Below are 19,209 nucleotides of genomic sequence, written 5' to 3' on the forward strand. Positions count from 1 at the left end.
CAGAAAATAAATAAAATCAAGGACTCAGCGGTCCTGTTGCTCTATTTTCACCTGTATAGCAGGAGTGGGGCAGGCGGAGGTTTGCCCTGGTGCAGGTGTGTCGTAGCGGTCAGTGGAAGGATCTGGGAGTTTCATATTCCCGTGGCAGTGTACTGTCCGTGCTTGCTCGGAAGTTTAGGGTTTTTTTCGCTGTAAAAAGAATTTTTCTTCCCACGCAGTGAACAGCGGACACTAATGTTTTTGTCACTTTTTATGGAATCAAACTTAAAGGTCAGTACTTCCACGCTTTAAACGCTGCACGCTCATACTCTCTCCCGCACTCGATATATTATCCATTGTTGATCTGCACACAGCTGTTGTCACGAACGTCGCACTTGCTTACGTCACTGTCATGAGACACGCAAAAAAAAAAATCACGGTTTTAGTAACGCAGTAACGCAGCGTGCTTACGGGAAAGTAACAGTAATCTAATTACCGTTTTTGCAATAGTAATCCCTTACTTTACTCGTTACTTGAAAAAAATAATCGGATTACAGTAACGCGTTACTGCCCATCTCTGGTCTTCAGCACGAAATTTGGTTAGCTGTATTTGTGAGTTGCTGGTTGTTGTTGCTATAAAGATCACAGCAGCAAAGATACCCACTAATGCCAGACTGGTGAATCGTGTTGGAGTGCCTTTATTTTTCAATAAATCTGCAGCTTTGTGGAAACATGCCTGGCTTTCACAGTAAAAGGCTGGTGAGTAAATAATGGGTGGCGTCTTTTCACTGAAGTTCATGGTTTCCTCTAATCTGCAGCAGGGTACAGCTGTCTTCATCCTTTTCCAGGGAAAATGGGCTCTTTTCTCAGATTTGGGCCTTCAAGCTTCGAAGACAGACAGACTTATACTGGACTCTTACAGAAAAAACGCCAGCGTCAAATTACATTGAGCTATGACAGCAGGGGCAGAGGAAGGTGGGTTGGAGTGGAATGGAGGTAGGGGGCTAAGCACCCTCGCCTGAGTTGGTGTTATGCTCCACTTGCATTACAGCAAATGTTTCGCTGTGGGCGGCCCGCTGCCATTCATTTTCTGTGGAATACAGCGTAGGGCGGCGAAACGCACGTCAGCTGGGGAAGCGTGGCGGAGAAAAGTTGAACAGCATCCTACCTTATGCAAATGAAACAGAGAGCTCTGGAGGATTAGGACCAATCTTAATTAGAGTATGGCTCCAGCAGCTAAATAAGATGTATGATCGCAAAAGCAGCTCAGCAACACCACGGATGTAATGAATCACTTGGACCGAGAGAGCTGCGGTTCCTGAGACCTGGATCTACGGTTAACCACATCTGAACTAGAAGAAAAGGTGGAGATGGGGGCACAGGGAAGGCTGCAAGTGTTTCTGGGAATATAAAACAAAGTCTTGTGAAGCATGGGAAGGCGCTGACTGATGAGGTCATGCAAAAGACATCATGTAATAAAGTACCTCCAAAGACTATCTAAATGTCAAGTGTGTTGTTGGAGAGATTGATGTCCTCAGTGGTGCGGTGTAGGGGAGGATATGCCCCGTCTCAGATGAAGACCACAGTAAACACTCAACTTTTCCTGCCTCGTCTCCCGTGCAGGCAGTAGGATAGGGTGCTGTCAAAACTCTAGGCTTCTCTCCTCTGCCCATGTGCAGCCTGGGCCTCCATTGTGGAGAACGAAGGAGGGGGGGGGGAAAGAAAAGAGAGAGGAAAAACCCCCAGACCACATGAGGAAAACAACGACTAAACCCTATTCTTTTAGACCACTAGCCAAGCAGAGCTCAATTGCACGCTACACCACCAACGGCCAAACTGCGGTCAACCGCTCTCCCCTTCAAATGGAGAACGCCAGCTCCCCAAAAAAACATAACCTCTGCCGAATGAGGTGAAAGACATGAGACACGAAAACACGCGTCACCTCTTCTGATAAAGCACTGTTATTGCATCACACTACATCAAGCAATAACTCTCTGCTTCCATGTACAACAACAGAGATGAAAAGGACATTGGAAGTGATCTGAGTGAGCAAACAATAAGGTTGGAGCGTTGTGGTTTTTTGGGGTTTCGGATAAATGAAGGAAACGGGAAATGCCGTTAGCACTGTGTGACCCGATTTGTTTTAGAGAATAGAATAAATAATCAAAGGTGAGAAATAAGAATCATATCTCAGGTACCTTGAAGGGTCACTACATGAACAGGGAACACAAATATATATGGCTAACAAACTGAAAAGTCAATATTTGGTGTGACCTCCGTTGTTCTTCCACACAACCTGAACTCAGTTACTAAGTAGTCTCCAGGAATAGTTCTCCAGGCTTCTTGAAGGACATTCAGAGCTCTTCTTTGGATGTTTCTGCCTTTTCTTCAGTTGTCTGTTAAGATGATGTTGAGGTTCAGGCTCTGGGGAGGCCGATCCATGACTGATGGTGTTCCCTTGTGTGTTTTTCTATTCAGGTATGTTTTTACTGCATTGGCAGAGTGTTTGAAATCATTCAAGCTCTTGATAACCAGAAGCTTTCCAGGTGGTTTTGTACGGTGGTTAAAAATCTGACAAGATCCCCACCATCACTGGCTGAAATCAAGCCCCAAAACCATGAAAGGGCTTTCACCATGTTCTACAATGGCTCCAGATACTCACTGTTGTACCTCTCTCCTAAAGCCGTACATATTTCAAGTTTGGATCCATTACTTCGTCAGTGCAGTGATTTTCAGTGCAGTTCTTGAATAATTTGGCATACCTCAGCCTTTCTCCCGGTTTTCCTTCCTTTAGAATGGCTTCTTGACATTCATCCTTCCAGTAACACCATTTCTGATGAGGCTAAAAGGACAGCTGGAACCATATACTGTATATAAAAGATGGACATGGCTGTTTTTTGTGTGTTTTGTTTTTGTTTTTGTTTTTTTCATAAAGCCCCCAGGTGGCGATAACTATAATTGCAAAAATATTTCAGTTCCTATATAAATCTATGAGAAAATATCAGTCAGGCACAACGTCTGTAATTTGACAAATCTGTTAGCAGGGAGCAACACTGAATCTTGATAATCTAGAAACATCTAGCTTCTTCTTTATAAGCTAAGACTGATCTAAAAAAACACGTGGTCCAGATTGTGAAAAGGTGGCAGGAATGCTCTCTTAAGACCCAGAAACAACTGAGAAAGGTGGAAAATGTTGGTTAACGACTTATTTAGTTGTTGACAGAGCGAGAAACAAAAAAAATGTATTAAATGTTTTATAAAACTTACATATCTATACTATTGCTAATATATATTGTAATATATCTATATCACTAAAGCACTTCTGGATGGATGCAAACTGCATTTCGTTGCCCTGTACCTGTGCATGTGCAATGACAATAAAGTTGAATTCTATTCTATTCTATTCTAAAAATAGCATTTCTTACGCTCTACTGACTTTAAAACACATGATCACACAGGATTCACACAATTTTCCCAACTTCCAAGATTACTTATTTTTTTTAAAAAGGCAGTAGTAATGGAAGCTGCCCACATTAACAGAATATCCACCTTAATGTAACTAAAAGTGTTGAATAAGGTCAGGTTTGTAATCCATGACAACAAATTCAGAACATGTTGAGTGGGTGGGGTTACAGAGGGTTATTTGAACTAATCTTATAGGGACCCAATAAGGTTGAGAACCAGTAATCGAGGACAGGCTATCACAGTACTGTAATTTTTTCTCCCCTTACACAAGATGAGGGATTGAGGAAAAAGCAAACGGATTATCAGTGAGAACAGGATATACTGCTTTAAACCATACACATAATGCAGCAGCAGCAGGTGGGCGTTTTCCTGAGTTCAGCGGTGAACTCAGTCAGCCCCAAATCCTCTCAGAACCCTGCAGTGTGCCCTCGTGATCTCTAGGTGGCATAACCCACACCCTTTCCACCTACACTGACACCATGAGTTGTTTAGACTACATGAAGCAAGACTCCATCTCTGAGGAAGTGCAGTCTGGTTCCCCACCTTGCTGCTCCAGCGTCAGGTTGCATACTGGAAACAGCAGAGGTCCCACAGCTGCAGGGGACAGTGATGACAACAAACTTATAGTAGAGGCACTCCAGCCAAAGCTAACAGACTGATGGAGAGGTCATGAGTCTATACATGCAGATAGAAACCTCCCTCCCTTTCTTTCCTGTTCTCATATCGAGGCTCAGTTTGTGTGGGCTGACTGGAAGGTCGTCTCCTGTTAACTTGATCTATCCCTTGTTCCTCCTCTGTCTTCCTCCTGCGTCCCATATTTTCTCAACATGACAGAATTTAAATCTTTCAGCAGAGAGAGCGCACTCCTGTTTTCTCTGGACACTTGGCAGAGGGAGCGGAGGAATAGAGTTGAGGAGACTTGTTCAGATGTGAATGGACAGGGGGATCACTATGCTGCTGATAGTCAAAAACGGACCGACTAAAAGCCTGTGAAAAATTATTTGCCCCTTTATCATTTCTTACAGAGAAGCAGGGTACAAAAGAATCACTCAAAAAGTAACACACCATACACAATCTAAAGAAACAGCTGAGAGACAAAGTCATGGTTACAAACCCATTTCTAAAGCGTTGACACTCCAGCGAACCATAGTAAGAGCCATTATGCACAAATTGAGAAAACTCGAAACTAGAGCAGGGCGATATGGCCAAAAATATTTATCACGATATATATTTGAAAATTTGCGATAACGATATAACTGACGATATAATTGATGCGAGACAAAATACAACTCCACAACATTACTAGCGCAAAAAGACAACCTTCCATTTATTTTCACTTCAACAAGAAGCTGGTTTTTATGTACATTAAAGCTTTATAAAAATGTAACCGTGCAAATGCAAATTCCTTGCTGACAGTTTAACCAAAAGGCATTTCCAGTAGAAATGTGCTGACATATCCTGAGCATAACCATGTATAATATCCACTGAAGTTAAAAAGAGGTGCTTTGCAACATTAAACTGCAGTGTGCAGTACGTATTTTTCAGACCATAAGGTGCACGGGATTATAAGGCACATTAAGCGAAACAAAGCAGTCAGATAAATCAAACTTTATTAAACTCATTCTTCTTGCTTCCTCCACTTCTGTACCATTGATTCATTAATGTTGAATTCTCTGGCAGCTGCTCTATTCCCATGTTGTTGCAGTATATTAATGACTAACCTCGTATTGTGGATGGATTATCTCAGTTGTTCTCCTGACTGAAGATTGGTCCGTTTACAGCATCCTGCCATGCGATTGCATTTGTCTCTAACCATGAAGAACCTTCAAGCTAACTTTTATAAGTGGAAAAGTGTTAGTGTTCGTCCTCCAGCTTCACTGTTTATGTTATGCTAACATAGCTGTGTCGCTAGCGATCACGTAGCACATCATTATATACCAGCTAGCCCAACTTCAGTAACCCTACAAACGTCACTGCTGTTTAGTTTCCTGTCTTCATTTATGTTGGAAGTGATAGCAGAGATGTACGTTTGATTTTTTTCAGAAATCTCTCAGTCAGAACATGCTATATCATGCTTAGGTAACTAGCGAAACTAGCAAGCTAACTTCCGCTAGCTTCCTGCTAACTTCTAACTCCGTTAAATGTAATAAATTTTGTTTTAATGGATGCCTGGAAGCTAAACTTCATAGTTACACCTGGTAAAGCAGCAATGCTGATTGTTTTACTAAAGATGAAAGAATTTAGACAGTTTTTAACTCTAAGTGATGCTGCAGTGTTGTTTGACCTGAATATACGGAGTTTAGGACCCAGATTACTCCCAGATTTAAGAGCATCTTAGTCCGACAAATACGACAATAACGATGGCCGCTTGCATGTTCTGCAAAAAAAATGTGCTTTGTTGTGTATCTGATGGACAAACACCAAACCAGTTCCACATCACGGAAGTTGCACCATTTTTACAAACCAATTCTGGTTCATCTGTTTCACTCAACAATCGGCCATGTGCGTATTAGGGCTGCCACGATTTGTCGACTAGTCACGATTACGTCGACTATCAAAATCGTCGACGACTGATTTAATAGTCGACGCGTCGTTTGAAACTTTGTAAGATCACAAAAGACGCAGGAATAAGTGGCAGGATTTAAGAGTGTAATAACGGACTGAAACAGAAGATGGCAGCATTGCATGTACAAGGATGTCAGCTACCGTTAAACCCCGAAGAAGAAGAAGAAGAAGAAGCAGCTGTGTCCCAGAATTCATAGCGCGGCCCAGCGCAGTTTCCAACAATGGCGGCAGCTAGTTAGTTTTAATGTTACTCTTATTATTCTTTCTGGGTCACAAAATAAACGTTTAACATATTTTCAGGCGAGAATGTAGCTGTGTAAACCTCAAATATCTGCTCAGTTTATCAGGACACCACATATTTTCAAAAGCGCTCCGACGTTTTCGGAGACATCTGTTACCCACTAGCTCGTTAGCGAGCCGGGGGCTAGGCTCACTAGCGCCCTGAGAACACCGGACTCCCCGCAAATCGTTTTCAAACCCACCGCCGTCTTTCGCTACTCAGGTTAAATATATATGAGTCACTTAGATAACTTAAAATGTTATTGTTTGGCTTTTTTTTTTTTAGTATTTTATTTGTTCCTGAGTAAATCAGTTTGTCTGAGATTAAAGTTATAGTTTTTACACAGCTGAATAAACGTCAAGCAGACAACTGATTATCAGAAGTGTGAGATGCTCCAGAATATACTCCAGTGTCCTGTTATATTTTAGATGGCAAGGAGTTTATTAAACTTCACTGAAACAATCTGCAAATTTCATTAAAATTTAATAAACTATCATCTTGTCTTTATTTTTAGTTAGCACAGACCTTAAACACTTAAAGCTGTAAGCTAATGATAGTTATATAAGAGCAGATGCTGCTGGTGCAATAAGCTGTAGTTTTACGTCTAATGGATGATGATCTGATTAGTCGACTAATCGCAAAAATAATCGGTGACTAGTCGACTATCAAAATAATCGTTTGTGGCAGCCCTAGTGCGTATGAAAACAAAGGCACTGCGCATGCGCGTTTTACTCCCATTCTATCGCGATATTTCATTTTCCTATCGTTGCCTAACATTATACCGGTATTACCGTGAACGGTATAATATGGCCCAGCCCTACTCGAAACAGCGGTGAACCTTCCCAGGAGTGGCCAGCCGACAAAAATTACCCCAAGAGTGCATCGATGAGTCATCTAGGAGGTCACAAAAGAACCCAGAACAACAGCTAAAGAACTGCAGGCCTCAGTTGTCTCAGTTAAGGTCAGAGTTCATGATTCAACAATATGAAAGAGACTGGGCAAAAATGGCATCCATGGGAGAGTTCAAGAAGAAAAGCACTGCTGACCAATAAGAACAAAAAGGCTCATCTCAAATTTGCCAAAAAACATGCTGATGATCTCCAAGACTTCTAAGAAAATGTTCTGTGGACTGACGACACAAAAGCTGAACTTTGTGGAAGGTTTGAGTCTCGTTACATCTGACATAAAACTAACACAGCAGTTCATAAAAAGAACATCACAACAACAGTCAAACACGTTGCTGTGAGTGTGCTGGTGAAGGGCTGCTTTGCTGCTAGATTAACTTGATGAAAACATGAATTCTGCTCTCTTCCAGAACATTTCTGACCATCAGTTTATGACCTGAAGCTCAAGAGCACTCAAGTTACACAGAAGGACAATGATCTGAAACACACGAGCCAAGTCAAAGTCCAGACTTAGAACTGATTGAGATGCTTTGGCATGACCTTAAACAGGCCAAAGCATCTGGAAAACCATTCAATGCAGTTGAAAAAAAACCAAACAACTTCTGTTGTAAACTTCTGTAAAGAAAAATCAGCTAAAATTCCTCCACGATGATCTGAAAGACTCTATGATAACTGATGTTTGATAACTAATGCTTAATTGCAGTTCTTGCTGCCAAGAGTGGAACAACCAGTTATTCGGTTTAAGAGGCAATTACTTTTTCCACACAGGGAGGTAGGTTTGGAGATCTAATATTAGTATTTGTTTGATGATGTGTAAGAAGTAAGTGTGACAAATACGGAGAAAATCTAAGAAATTATGCCATAATTATATAAAAAATATATAAATACTTTTTCAAAGCACTGTATATTAAAAAAAAATGCTGGATTATAATGCAGTGTGACTCTCAAGACAAAATCATACAATACTAACGCAAACACACATAGTTTCACAATAAATTATTGGAAAAATATCCTCCACCTCAGAATCCACATCAACAGATATTAATAGCATTTTTTTATACTTCAGAATATGAGATTAAACTCTCTCTTAATGGCAGCATGATAAAGGACTGCAGTAAATGCCAATAAGGTATTGTGGTTAGCTGCATGCCTGGGCTTTCATATCTTCCATTCACCATCCATCCATTCACTTCCGCTTATCCTTTTCAGGGTCGCGGGGGGCGCTGGAGCCTATCCCAGCTGTCATAGGGCGAGAGGCGGGGTACACCCTGGACAGGTCGCCAGTCTGTCGCAGGGCTAACACACAGAGACAGACAACCATTCGCACTCACTTTCACTCACACATTCACACCTAGTGGCAATTTGGATTATCCAATTAACCTATCCCCACAAGTTGCATGTCTTTGGACAGTGGAAGGAAGCTGGAGTACCTGGAGGGAACCCACGCAAACACGGGGAGAACATGCAAACTCCACACAGAAAGACCCCGGCCTGATGGTGGAATTGAACTCAGGACCTTCTTGCTGTGCGGCAACAGTGCTAACCACCGTGCCACCGTGCTGCTTTCATATCTTGGTGTTTTGAAACCAGACACGAAAAGCAAGGCATGGCTCTACAACAAGACAGGAAGGACTTAGATAATGCTCTTAAAATTATGATAATCTTCACTTTTTATTTGATAAGGCCTGAAACTAGCAACTGAGATCATAAAGCCATGTGGAAAGTGTTTACTGAGGTCACAGAGCAAGGGAAATGAGTTTCAAATATACTTCTATAACACTTGAAGTCTTTCAGCAACCAGACTAGCCAGTAAAAAAAAATGCATGTTGAAGGTATTTCTGCTTTGGATTCACTGCCTGGAAGATATCAAAATCTGGATGTCAACCAACTTTCTCTAACTGAACAACAATAAGGTTCCATTGCTCTGGAAAGTTCTTTGCACCAAGTCCTGCTAACCCATCACCCTCACCAGCTCCCAGTCAAGGTAAGTCTCCTGTAAAATCCTTCTTCTCAGCTACAAATCCAGTAATTATCAGAACCTTCTCCTCCCCTACACCCCATCCCGGACACTGGATTCCTCAGTTAAAGGTCTACTCTCCATTCCCACACCAGACTCCCTTCTGAGATCTACAAGGCCTCGCGGAGGTCTTCATAGAGAAACATAGCTACATATGCAGTCTACAGTCAGGTCCGAAAAACGAAACTTTTTCTTCTTTCTATTAGCCAGAAGGTGTCGACTCAATCAGGTCCAACTGTATAAAAAGACAAGCCTACTCCTAACCCAATTTATGACTTGATTGACGTTTCTCATGTGATGTTGTGCGCATATTATATATATAGCTGTATATCTCAGATTTCTGTAAAGTTATTTATTTCGTATAGTTTTTCATATTTATATCCTGTTCATATCCTGTACATAGCTTGTACTCACTACAGCCTGTACATACCTATAGTTATAGAATATTCACAACATACTTCATACCGTGTACATTATAACATACCATAATAGACCCATTTCTGTAATATACTCACATATCTATATTATTGCTAATATATATTGTAATATATCTATATCACTAAAGCACTTCTGGATGGATGCAAACTGCATTTCGTTGCCCTGTACCTGTGCATGTGCAATGACAATAAAGTTGAATTCTATTCTATTCTATATTATTCAAGATATTCCCCAACTGGTTGACATAAAGAAGAGTATGATTTGGTGCATGAAGTTGTTACTATGTGTCCACAGTCTTGATTTACATAGTCACCCCTTATTCCATGACAGGTGGTGTAAGTGTAGCTATTTTCATCTTTATATCCAGTCCGTTATCTCCAACTACCTGCATTTTTTTGTTTGAATCTAAAAATATTAGAGTTTCTACACTGCTGCTGCCATTTGAGACAAAAAGCAACACTAGCTGAAATAACTAGCTAAAAGTATATGACTTAACTACCTCCAGGACAGCTAATACTAACGGCTATGTGGCTGAAGTGGGCATCCAGAAGTAAAAGCTAAATGACGTGCTTGTATGTTGCAGCAGAACCAGCCTCACAATGTTACAGGGGTTGTCCCCGTGGTGGCCCCAGCTACTGATACACTTTTTCCCCTCCTCTCGCCTTAATTGAAAAGGAAATTTTGGGGACCCTGTTACGGGACACCCACCCCCCTTTAGAGAGAGGAAAATCTTTCTGCAGCTAATTGGATTTCCATATTTAACCAATTAGCTAGAAAAGCTACAAAGCAGCTCTGTGCTTACGCACAGTCACACTGGAGCATGTTGTGCTTAGCATCGTGTTTCACTGTGGAAACACTGTCAGAACTTTCTGCACCATTAACAGAGAACAGAACTGAAAATCAGAAGCTGGGAACACACACACACACGCACACACACACACATGGAAATAAAACGGGTTCGACCTGCAAGTGTGGTCATCACTGACGGAAGCAATTTGTTTCCCCTCCATGGGCTCGAACACCAAATGGTTAATGTAGCTGGTGTGACCCTCCATTACCTAGTGACAGCATTGGAAAAACAAACGTGTGAACAAAAACAGAAAATATACCAATCAATAAGTTGTTAAATGAATGTTTTGTAGCAGTTTAACTACTTCCTCTATCGCTAAGCACTGAACGTCAGCACTAAGCAGCGCAAGTTTGATGCCTAATGACAAGCGCAGTTGTGGCCAATGTGCTCCAGATGTTGCATTACCTTGACTTCATGCCTATCCTGAAGATCAGAAGTCAGCAGGCGTAGCTTTCTGTCAGCTGCAGCCGTGCACAACCTGCAAAGAGAGGACATAAAAACACAGAGTGAGCATCAAAACAGTCAGACCGATGACAAACGACATCATGCAACCACCTACACTGACACCTCTGGATGAGACTGTGTGTGTGTGGTAAAAACTTGGACGCCGATCAGTAGAAACACTGCCAGGGAGATTCTGATTGCAAGCTAAGATAAACATGTAGAAAAATAAGAATCCTCACGCCATTTGTGCACGCTTCTGTTCAAAAAAACCTGTGCAGAGCCAGGCAGAGGACTTTCCCCTCTAATCAGTCCTCGTATACCAGCGCCTGCAATTATTCACACAATTACACTAACTCACTTATGACAAGAAAAACACACACATATCACCAGAATAAACAGACAGCAGTTCACACATTTTCGAGCACAGGCACAGATGGATTTGGCATGATGTCACTACAAACAGCCTTAACGTGCTCCAGGGTTTTACTGCTACAGTAGATTAGATTATATTAGGACAGGCCCTCTCAACCTGCGTATTAGTGTTTGTTGTAAAACATGGAACACACGCTGGCGTTTTGCCTTTTTTTAAATTAAATGTCAAAGCCATTCCCATTGAATAAAAAGGGGAAATTCCAGTGAATTTTTGTTTTGTTGACATAAACTCACTCTACCTCGTGCCATCATTTTAACCCCACAGAGGCTGAAACAGGATAGGTTTTTGAAAGTGAGAACATCTTTGAAAGGTCTGCTTGACCAAAATTAGCAGAATCTTGGCTTAATGTTTTACATTAAAAAAAGAAGCTACATTTAGAGTCTATATACTGTATGCATATGTGAATGTTTTCCCCTTTCATCTTGTAATGACATTTATGAATCCCTGCTTTATTGTGGTGGGGAGGTCTGTGCCCCACTGATCCCAGGAGCTATGTTGAGGGGGCATTTGCTCCTAGTTGGGTTTTGCAAGGCAAATTGGTCCTGGGCAAGAGACCAGACAAAGAGTGATTCAGACGACCCTTATGAACAAGAGAACAAGGAGCCAGTTTGCTTTGCTCAGGATAGGGTTACCAGGGCCCCCTGGAATCAAGCCCGGGGAGAGGGGTCCAAGAAAGAGTGCCTGGTAGCCGGGCCTTAGCCTATGAGGGCCAGTTGGATGCAGGCCAAAGACAAAATATGGACCTGGCCTTCTGTGGGTCTGCAACGCACAAGAAGCACCACATGGGTCCAGTAAGTCAGACAGTAGTTATGGGTGCAAGCCCAGTGGTCTGACCCGAGCGTCCCAGTGATTCCAGGAGCTATGTCGTCAGAGAGAGAGAGAGATCGCATCTCCTGGCTGGCTTGAGAACACCTTGGTGTTCCCCCAGAAGAGCTGAAAGACGTGGTCAGGGAGGTCTGGGCTTCTCTGCCTTGGGTGTATTTGATATCCCCCATGTTGGCGTTCTTCCTGAATCATCACAATTAATCTTGGTCAATCACAATGTTATTAGTTCTGTGACATGGAAAAAAAATTGCCAATGTCCACTCAGGAAAAAGAAAATGTAAAAAAAAAACAAAAAAACAAAAAATAAAAACATGGCTGTTAGGGACATGGTTAGGGTTTGGTGTGCGGTGTGATGGTGTGTCAATAACACCAAAACAATACATCGCAAAGTGATAACATCATATCACAATGTTAACCTTGGTGTTCGAGGAACAAAACCAACGCAGGATATCAGACCATGCCTCTTCTTAGACTCCCCCCATTTTAATGCTATTGAGTCTCTTCTTACATTACCAACACTGCAACTTATCCTGCCTAACCTGGTTCAGGTCGTTTGGGCAGCAGCGATGTCCAAACCTCACTCTTCCCAACCACCTCCTGCAAAGTTTCCATAGGAACACCGAGCCATTCCAAGATCAGAGATAAAATCTCTCCAGCGTGTCATGTGTCTGCCCCCTGACCTCCTTCTGGTAAGATATGTTTGAACCACCTTAGCTGCCTACTTTTGATGTGGAGGAGTAAGAACTGTGGTTTAGTTTTTTTATCTGACAAAGCGAGGCTGAATTAAACCAAACGTAAATAAAATGTCAGGATAAAATACTAATAAAAACCAATCACAAAATACAAAACTATAATAACTCTTTGTGAAACAATGAAAGCTCCTGAGTAGAAGATTACCAGATAGACCCCAAGATAGTAGAGTTGGAATTAGAGCAGGGCAATATGACCAAAAATATCTATCACGATATACATTTGAAAATTTGCGATAACGATATAACTGATGATATAATTGACACTAGATAAAATACTTTACAACTCCTCAACTTTATTAGTGCAAAAAACCCCAAAAAACATCAATGTATTTTGCACTTACACAAGCAGCTTTTTAAATGCATTAAAGTTATATAAAAAATTTAAAGTGCAAATGCAAATCCTTGCTGACAGTTTAACCAAAAGGCATTTCCAGTGGAAATTGGCCGACATATCCTCAGCATAACCATGTATAATATCCACAAAACTTAAAAGAGGTTATAAACACATACAATATGGTAATATTGTATGTGTTTCACTCAGCGAGGCACCTGCCTACTATAGCCATAATGCTCCGACAATACATCAAGCGGTGCGGGTTCGTAGCTTAGCAAAGTCGTACTGAAACATTTGACAGATTTTCGAGCGCCGTGTACCACATAAAATCGTTTCGAGGTCAGTAAACACAACCAGAATTCATACATAAGGCACACGGGATTAAAAGGGACACTGTCGACTTTCAGAAAGATCAAAGGATTGATTTTAAGTGCGCCGTATCTCCCAAAAAACACGGTAATAACGACGGCCCGCTAGCATGCGCTACCAAAAATAGTGCTTTGTTGTATATCTGACGGATGAAAGCTAAACCAGTTCTACACCACTGAAGTTGCAGCATTTTTACAAACCAATTCTGGTTCATCCGTTTCATTTAACGATCCACTTTCGCTCTTCTCATTCTGCGTCGCAGCCATGTGCGTATGCAAACAAAGGCACTGTGCATGCGCGTTTTACCCATATCCTATCGCGATATTTCATTTTCTTATCATTGCCCAACATTACACCGGTATTACCGTGAACGGTATGATATAGCCCAGCCCTAGTTGGAATTATAGGATAATACAATATCCATCAGTTATTTATTTGTCAAAGTACTTCTATTATTTGCTGAAAATAAATTTAGAAAATACATTTAATAAAAAGAATACATCCTTGCAAATATACCCATGCATGCAGCAAACTAGGATGCCAAGCTGAAGTTTTAAAATATGTTCTGTGCAAACTACAGAATATATTAGCATGTAATTTACTGATGCATGTCTGTTTCTGGTTGCCTAGTGATCCAAGCTGCAATCATCCCTGAGGGCATCTGAGGGTAAAATGCCACAAACATGAACTTTAGCTTCTCTGGTTTGAGCCTGGTTGGGGGTCTTTGTTGTCATGTCATTCTCATGTCCCTCTGCCCATCTTCTCTTTGTGCCTTTAACTCTCTGATAAAGGCCAGCATGTTGTCCACTGTATATAGTAAATGACAGGCAAGGCTGAAAAATGTGTGTGTTCAGTTGAAGTCTGTGGTTTTAATAGTCTCCAGGCTTGTTCTCATTATAAGCTGCTGTGGTGGCAGCTTGAGGCCCCTCTTCTCCCCTCTCTGTTACTCTCTCTGGGCCCCCACTTGAGGCAAACCCGTGAGAACGTTGTACTTTTCCTGGAAGGCACAGCTACGTGCAGCCTGAAGGGAGGGATGGAACCTGAGTGGGTAGTCATCAGCGCAATAACAAGTGCGCACGTCACAGGGCTGGCTCAAGGGTCCTGTGGAGTAAACCACAGAAGGCCAGCTGCTTTTCCTTTTCAATTACAGAAAGGCTAAACACCTCCAGGGGGACCACGAAACCTTCCCATCCACCGCCTCAGGCGAAAACTCTTGCTTTCTAACAATCTTTGCTTGGGCTACTTCCCTCCTGTCCAAAGCCACCTGAAACAACTTTGCTCACATCCTGGCATCTGCATCTGCAGTGTGACAGCAAGAGGCAGTGATGCTGGTGTGCTTTCTCTGCAAATGTCTCTTCTCTGGTCCCAAAAACTGTGTTTACAACAGTGACCCTGTTATGTTAAAAGACGTAAATGTCTAATGTGGAAGTGAAAGTTGGCTGGAGACCTTCTAATCCTGCCTCATCATGACCTCTCACGTAACAAGAGGCCCATGACCTACAGATGAGCTACAAATGTCCAACCAAATGCCTTTTGCTAATAAGGCATCAGTTACATTGGCTTAGACACTGTCAACCATCTGTTGCTTGGGTAAGATTGTGTATATATTCCAACCGGTTAATAAATAACATTGCTGAACTTTTTCTATTTCCAGTTTGCATTACATTTTGTTTAATTTTACAGTCACTCACCTAGTAGTTGGCAAGCATTCGCAGACCTATATGGAAAACTACAGGCAACTGTGGCAACCTAAACAACCTAAGGAACCACTGGAGCTGGTGGTCATATCACATGAAAACCTACAGGCAACTGCAGGAATCTGCTAGCACACCGGTCCCCAACCCCCAGGCCTCGGACCGGTACCGGTCCGTGAGTTGTTTGGTACCGGGCCGCGAAAGTTGAGGCTCAGGTGTGAAATGTATAGTTTTCAGGGTTTTTATCGGTTTTCAGCGTTATTTTGTTATCGTTTGTATCGTTAACTCGGTTTTCCTTGGTGTTTTCACGTGTGTTATGAATAAATCTTCTTTATTTTGGTACCGGTACTAGTTTTATTTTGTTGTATTTATCCGTGACACCTTAAAGGCCGGTCCGTGAAAATATTGTCGGGCATAAACCGGTCCGTGGTGCAAAAAAGGTTGGAGACCGCTGTGCTAGCATACACAGCATACACAAAAAGGGTTACGCTGGGGGTAGGGGTGGGCGATATAAACGATATATGATGGAAACGATATAAATTTGGCTTTGACTATATGCGCTATTGCGATAGCGCATGATGATGATGTCATCAAGCTGCGCCTGTTTTGGTAGAAAGCATCGTAGCGGCTACAACCATGTCACAGCAAAGAGATGAAGCACTTTTGAAATATGGGGAAAGCCAAAAACTGCCCTTCCTCCACTTCCGTAACATTGATTCATTAATGTTGAATTCGGAAGCAGATTTGTGTCGTGAAAAGGCCAAAACGCCTGAAACGCGCGTCAGTGTAGCGCGTTTCAGGCGTTTGACTTGCGAAAAAAAAACACGCGCCTGAGTTTTTGTGTTGCATTTTGTGCATACGCGCGTTTCGCATCTACCGCTGGAGTTGGAAAAATCTGAACTCCAGCGTCAAGTTGCGCCGCGACAACCAATCAGGAGCCTGGTGACGTGGCTGTGACCTAGGTCAAAGGGGCAGATCCAGCCAAAAGCCCTTCATTCTTCAGTGGAGGGGAAGGCTAATCAATGCTGTTGCAAACAACCCAGAGCTGTACGACACCAGCTGCTTTCTGTACCGAGACAGGAATATAAAGGACAGAGCTTGGAGGAAGATATGTGAAGAGATCGGGCAACCTGGTAAGTTCATTCATTTCTCTTTTGAAAGTTTTCACTGACCTGGCAAGCTAGCAAGCCACCGCTATTTTCCCATGGACGTACAAATACCGTTCTGCTTTTATGCATGTTGTCATATAGGAATATATTTTGTTTATTAATAAACAGCACACAGTGGTCCCGCTGTTCATCCGTCACTGCCTCGCTTTTTCGCTGATTTTTTTATTGCACAGTACAGCATTGCATTCTGCAGCCTGATTGACAAATCTCCTCCGTGCCGTGTCTCCTGCGCGTGGCAAATTTATCATGTTTGGTTTTGATAACCATCACGTCCAATAGAAAAAAAAAACCGCACAAAAACACCCATAACTGTGACCCTCATTCGGAAATAGACACCTGCACCGCAAGGGAAAAAGGCGCACGAAAGTGGCAGGCAGATGAAGACAAAACGCGGCATAATAATACTTTTACGTTTTGCAATCTACAAAGGTTTGCACTTTGAGAATCAATTGTGAGAACTGTGACCAATGTTCATGTGTGTGGGGAAAACAGTGTACGAAGTGCGTGGCCAGGGCCTAGTGTTTCTGAGAACCCCTGCTGCAATAAATGATGGACCACTGTATATACTTTCTCTGATTATTATATTCAACCTGTTAACATTTAATACTGTATTGATAGAGACAACTGATTCTGCAGCAGAGCATCCCCTGTTGCTTCTCCTGGCTCCCCAGTCCCTGAGCTCCTGCTGCTGCACCCACAGGTATGTACAGCAAGCACTGATAGCTTTTTACTCGGTTGGATTCCCTTGTGATCACCTTTACTAAATATCTACAACTAATCTGATTATATCCTGTTTTTTGTTTTTGTTTTCAATGTTGAAATTAAAATCTAGTAGCAGCCTTCTCATTTCTTTGTGTTTTGTGCTGTTTTACAGGCCCACAGAGGAGGACGGCTCCGAGGCAGATGAGGGACGGTCCATCGGCGGTGGAGCTGGCCATCCTGGAGTCCCTGAAGAGGCCACACCAGTCTCCAATGGAGCATTTCCTCCTCAGCCTTGTTCCTGCTCTGGAGAGCAGCTGGGTCCTTTTTATTCCTGTCTCTCTGTAAATACTTATATTTTATATATTTATGTTTAATGTTTTTCTGTTCGAGAATTTTAATATTGTTTCAAATAAATTTTTATAATGACAAATGTCTCTAGTTCTACTACACAGCAAACGTTGGCACACGACTTGACACATGTAGAATTTATTTCATATTATACTAATGACAAAATATACTAATACAGTGGGATGCAGAAGTTTGGGCAACCTTGTTAATAGCCATTATTTTCCTGTATAAATCGTTGGTTGTTACAATAAAAAATGTCAGTTAAATATCATACAGGAGACTCACACAGTGATATTTGAGAAGTGAAAAGAAGTTTACTGGATTTACAAAAAGTGTGCAATAATTTTTTAAACAAAATCAAGCAGGTGCATAAATTTGGGCACCACAAAAAAAGAAATGAAATAAATATTTAGTGTATATCAATGTCTGTGTCTCCTATATGATATATGGGGTGCCTTTGTCTGGACGTGCTTCCCATCCAGAGCTGCACAGCACAGAGGGAAGTTTCAGCACTCCTGGAATCCCTCTGTGATGGACCGCCAGTCTCCAGGTGAAGGCACAGCCATGAAGTTGTCCACTAGACAGTCCCAGATGGCCGTCGCTACCTGGGGGGTGATCTGACACACCGACTCTGTAACTGAACGCTTGGAAGGAGTCCCCGGTGACAAGGAACCTGGACAAAATTGTTCAAAATCAGTATTATGTGTACTGCAGTTACAAAATACATTATTCAAATTCCAAAATACTTTTGTGATGTCAGATTTAAATCACAAAACATGAATCTTACATAAAACATTTTGTAATTATAAGGATAATTACAAAATGTATATTAGATAATATCTAAAACAGTTGTTTTGTTTTAACTTTAACATATCATAATTTGATTGGTAGCAACTTTCACAACTACAGTGAGCCAATCACTCATAATTCCTAAACATGTCAATCAGGTAGGAATGAAGTAAGACATTAATAGAAATAAAGAGTTGTATGTTGACATGTAGCCCTTTCCTTGCTTATATCATTAATATTTTTGAAAAATAAATCTGTGATAAGACAGCTTATCAAGATGGAACCATGCAACTAAAGATGAACCAAACTGTTCAGTTTTATCTAACTCTCAGTTTTAATAAAGGCTGGTGACCCCTGTTATAGAGTCTGACAGCTGCAGGGATTATATACAAATATTCAACTATACCAGAATTAAACCAGGTCTAAATAAAAAAAGGAGTGAGTATCACTACAAAGATTAACCCACAGTGGTCCTAATGCTACAGTTTGATATCAGCAAACACCGAGCGCATACGTATGACACCACAGCCATGCTATCAATGCAAACACTGATAACAGCATAAATTGAATTAAATCAGGACTTGATAAGAACTGAGTATCACTAAAAATATTATAAACAGTCGTCTCCATACCACAGTTTGCTATCAGTAAACACCAACGGCATTCATTGATAGCATAGCACATCCATGTTAGCAGTCTATAAACGATAGTTTAGCATATTAGCACAGGTATCAATAAAGGACTACCGTATTAAACACTTTTACTAACCTCAGGCAGACGGACAGGCGCTCTGCAGGTGGGATTGAGCGCCTGTAGTTGGTGTCTAGGCGGGCGATGCTTGGACCAGCGCG

The 19,209-nt window shown here is 41.7% G+C and overlaps 1 protein-coding gene and 1 long non-coding RNA gene across 2 annotated transcripts in view; one reads left to right on the forward strand and one right to left on the reverse strand.

Moving 5' to 3' along the window:
* The window catches only part of nup37 (nucleoporin 37), a 29,800-nt gene that overhangs the window by 5,083 nt on the left and 5,508 nt on the right, over positions 1 to 19,209 (reverse strand). The window contains exons 4-5 of the mRNA XM_085251243.1: positions 10,905 to 10,977; positions 10,613 to 10,707 (exon numbers count right to left, since the gene is read on the reverse strand). Coding sequence (XP_085107369.1) covers positions 10,613 to 10,707; positions 10,905 to 10,977 — 168 coding nt within the window. The remainder of the gene's footprint in view (positions 1 to 10,612; positions 10,708 to 10,904; positions 10,978 to 19,209) is intronic.
* LOC146555519 (uncharacterized) lies at positions 16,359 to 17,558 on the forward strand. The gene is made up of 3 exons (XR_014889143.1): positions 16,359 to 16,483; positions 17,138 to 17,219; positions 17,394 to 17,558. It is a non-coding gene; the product is annotated as an uncharacterized LOC146555519 (long non-coding RNA).

The sequence above is a fragment of the Mchenga conophoros genome, linkage group LG17 (assembly GCF_057382185.1).
Source record: "Mchenga conophoros isolate Kocher_MC1m ecotype Shallow Benthic linkage group LG17, M_conophoros_male_GT1.1, whole genome shotgun sequence".
Lineage (NCBI taxonomy): Eukaryota > Metazoa > Chordata > Actinopteri > Cichliformes > Cichlidae > Mchenga > Mchenga conophoros.